Below are 3,117 nucleotides of genomic sequence, written 5' to 3' on the forward strand. Positions count from 1 at the left end.
AGGCTTGTGCGGCTTGGCTTGATCTGGCAGCTCGGCTTGTACGTCTCGGTACAGTTCGACTTAATATGGCGCCTCAGCTTATGTATCTCGGACCTGGCGACTCCGCTACCTGTCGCGGCTAACTCTTATGGTGTTTAATGTATGGATGTCGATACTTCATTGTCCAGTGAATTTGTAGGTGGCCTTGGCCTGAGTGCCTCGTCCCCCACTATGATGAGTTGACCAGTGGATCCTTTCTCGGAGTAGTGTAGTTGTGTTTCACTTGCCTTATGTGCACCGTGGTGGCGCTGTTGTTTTGGCTAGATTGGTCTTCGCCTTTGTGCGATAAGTTACGTAGTCTTGTTTGTCAACGATGACTTGATGTGGTTTCGCTCTACTACGATGACTTTATGTGGTCTCACTATTCAGCGATGACCATTATGGCTGCTTGTATTTCTATGTTGCGTCTATCGTTTATTGTGACAAATCTGTACTGGTGGCACTTGTGTGCTTGGCAATTGTGTGTTTTGTGCTTGTGGTAGTCTACTAGGGGTTTACTCTTATTTTTCTATTTGTGCAAATTCACTCCAGATCAATCTATTGGTCACTATCGGTGTTGGCTTCTTATTGGTCACTGAAACTATGTACCCAATGACACCCTTGTAATTGTTTGTGTTGATTAATAAAACATCATACTATTGTTTCTTGTAAAAAAGAAAACCAATAAGAAGCCAGCATCGGTAGTTACATTATCATCTAAGCCCAGGATTGTGAGAGATTTTTTAGTATGACCGATACACATGGTGGCACACTATGTCATTATACAAACGGTGGGATATATGTGTTAAAAATTTAATAACTTAAAAAAATACAATTTACTACCATTTATATAAAAATACATGGTGTATCATCCGTATTCCGGTCAGAACGAAAAATTTCTCCAAAGTTGCAATTCATTTGGTGGACTCACCCGTCACACCAGTATATATGTGCGTAAGTATCGTCTAATTTGCATGCGCTCAAAGAGCAACCAACAGGATTGCTACACGTGGCAAAACTCATAGTTGTTTGCTGCTACACAGTGACAATGGTATATTTCAGTAGTATATATGTGCGTAAGTATCGTCTAATTTGCATGCGCTCAAAGAGCAACCAACAAGATTGCTACACGTGGCAAAACTCATAGTTGTTTGCTGCTACACAGTGACAATGGTATATTTTAGTATTAAAATGTCAACGAGATTACATTTTAAACCAGTCATATCATTTGATGTGACATGTATATACTTTTTGGAGATAGCAAATTTTTGTAAAGTATTTGGTTGAACTTGAGCATCATTGTAATTTGCATTTGATTTTCACGAGTCTCTAATTCTATTGCAAGATACAGGTCCGATGATTGTATATATATGTTAAGATCCATCATCCCTAAATAATTCTGTTGTACTTCCTGCTGTTCAGAAGGAAAAAGAAACTAAAGAGCAAGTAGTTGTAAACCATATACGCACAGTAGTCGAACAAATAAAACCTCAAAGAGATTTAAACGCCTCGAAGAATATGTACGGTATACATCTGCTGAATCAAGAACAAACGTTCGCACTTGATGAACAGTCATATATCAGAGTTATGGCCTAGAAACCCTAATTTCAGAAACTCAATAGAAGTTATATATCAACCATGTATATTCATCAAAAGGAAATAATTAAATGTAAAAATGCCCTGGAAACCCTAATTCTTTCTTTAGCTCTTCCTTAATTTGTACTTATATGTGTACGTAGTTTAGAAAGTTACAATGAAACCACGTAATTAAACATGGACTCTAAATTGGTTTTGACTTTTTTAATATGTAAGATTGTCTCTTAGCCACTGAATTAATGGTGGTCCCTGATTCCCCAACCACAGGCAACAAACAAATTTTGGGTTAAACAATCTTTAAACCTTAATTAATTAAACAGACAACTTTAACCTAGCTATTATCTTTATCTAGTCAACATCTGCATATTCAGCTGTGACAACAAAAAAAAAAAAAAAAAAAAAAAAAAACATCTGCATATTCAGTATATCATATAGGTGTAATTATCATATCACAGAGACACTGACAGCAACCTGATACCAGTGTTACCATAATTAATCATGGATTAAAATTCAGAAGACAAATTTATTCAACTACTTTAGTTTACTAATCTTATGAGGGGGTTCGGTTAAATTTGTCTGCAGTTGCATGTGTTCTTTCACATGAAATAAATTCCACTAGAACCAGCAGAACCTCCAAACCACATGATGAAAAAACTCAAATAATAATCCCTTAATTAGGTGGGAGATGCATGTAATTACCTCCTCAATGACACTAAATAATTTTCCCTTATATTTAAAAAGAAAGTAGATACAATATATGATCAATTCACTTAGCCAACAAGCGCAGGCCCGCACACATACTGATCGAACTTAATTACAACCAGAAGTACTAGATCCTTTGAAATAATTAGATCCTTGTGTATGAGGAATATTGTTGATCGATATCCTTTGATGATCTTCATTAATATTGTTGTTAGCCTCCGATGATATTCTATCCCTTTCTTGCTCTCTATACCTGTGTAAGTACCTTCGCAACGGACCAGTGTAGTCATCAAAACCCAGCGCTCCGAGCGCCCAGCAGACATCGTCACCATTCACGGTCTTCCGCCTCTCCTTGCGGCACTTCTCCGCGGCCTCGCCGGTGACAAAGCTGATGAACTCCGACGCGCATTCTTGCATGGTTTCCTTGGCCTCCTTTGAGATCTTGGCGTTGGGTGGCAATATTTGCTTCATGATCCGCCCGACGTTGGCTATTGGCAGCAGTTGGTCTTGCTCCTTGATGCCTCCATCAATATCATCATCCTTTGCAGCTCCGCTTGCTCCAGGATTATTATTGTCGACCATTTCTGGATACGAGCCAGTACTTGTGGGGAGTCAACACTCCCATCATTTCTATTTATATACAAATGGAGGCACGGGTGTTTATATACATATATATATATATATATATATGTATGTATGTATGTATGTATTAATACGCACTCGATAGCAAATACTTGTACGTACTAGCTAATACGCACCCTATATGGCTAATTATATTGTTATATATGATAAGTTTTGAAC

General features: G+C 37.9%; 1 protein-coding gene across 1 annotated transcript; it reads right to left on the reverse strand.

Annotated features, from left to right (window-relative positions):
• Positions 1–2,063: 2,063 nt before the first annotated feature.
• Positions 2,064–2,898, reverse strand: LOC137736180 (nuclear transcription factor Y subunit B-5-like). Its single transcript, XM_068475503.1, has 2 exons — positions 2,582–2,898; positions 2,064–2,085 (listed from the first exon to the last, which is right to left on the reverse strand). Exons 1-2 carry the CDS (start codon positions 2,896–2,898, stop codon positions 2,064–2,066), a joined length of 339 nt encoding a protein of 112 aa, XP_068331604.1.
• Between the last annotated feature and the right edge of the window lie 219 nt (positions 2,899–3,117).

This window comes from Pyrus communis, chromosome 6 (genome assembly GCF_963583255.1).
Source record: "Pyrus communis chromosome 6, drPyrComm1.1, whole genome shotgun sequence".
In the NCBI taxonomy this organism is placed as follows: domain Eukaryota; kingdom Viridiplantae; phylum Streptophyta; class Magnoliopsida; order Rosales; family Rosaceae; genus Pyrus; species Pyrus communis.

Excerpts from the sequence above, each read along its gene's own strand:
- LOC137736180 (XM_068475503.1), bottom strand. The coding sequence starts at position 2,898 with ATGGTCGACAATAATAATCCTGGAGCAAGCGGAGCTGCAAAGGATGAT. Across the intron at positions 2,086-2,581 it reads TACACTGGTCCGTTGCGAAG|GTTGCTGTCAGTGTCTCTGT; the intron begins GTACTTACACAG and ends CACTGGTATCAG.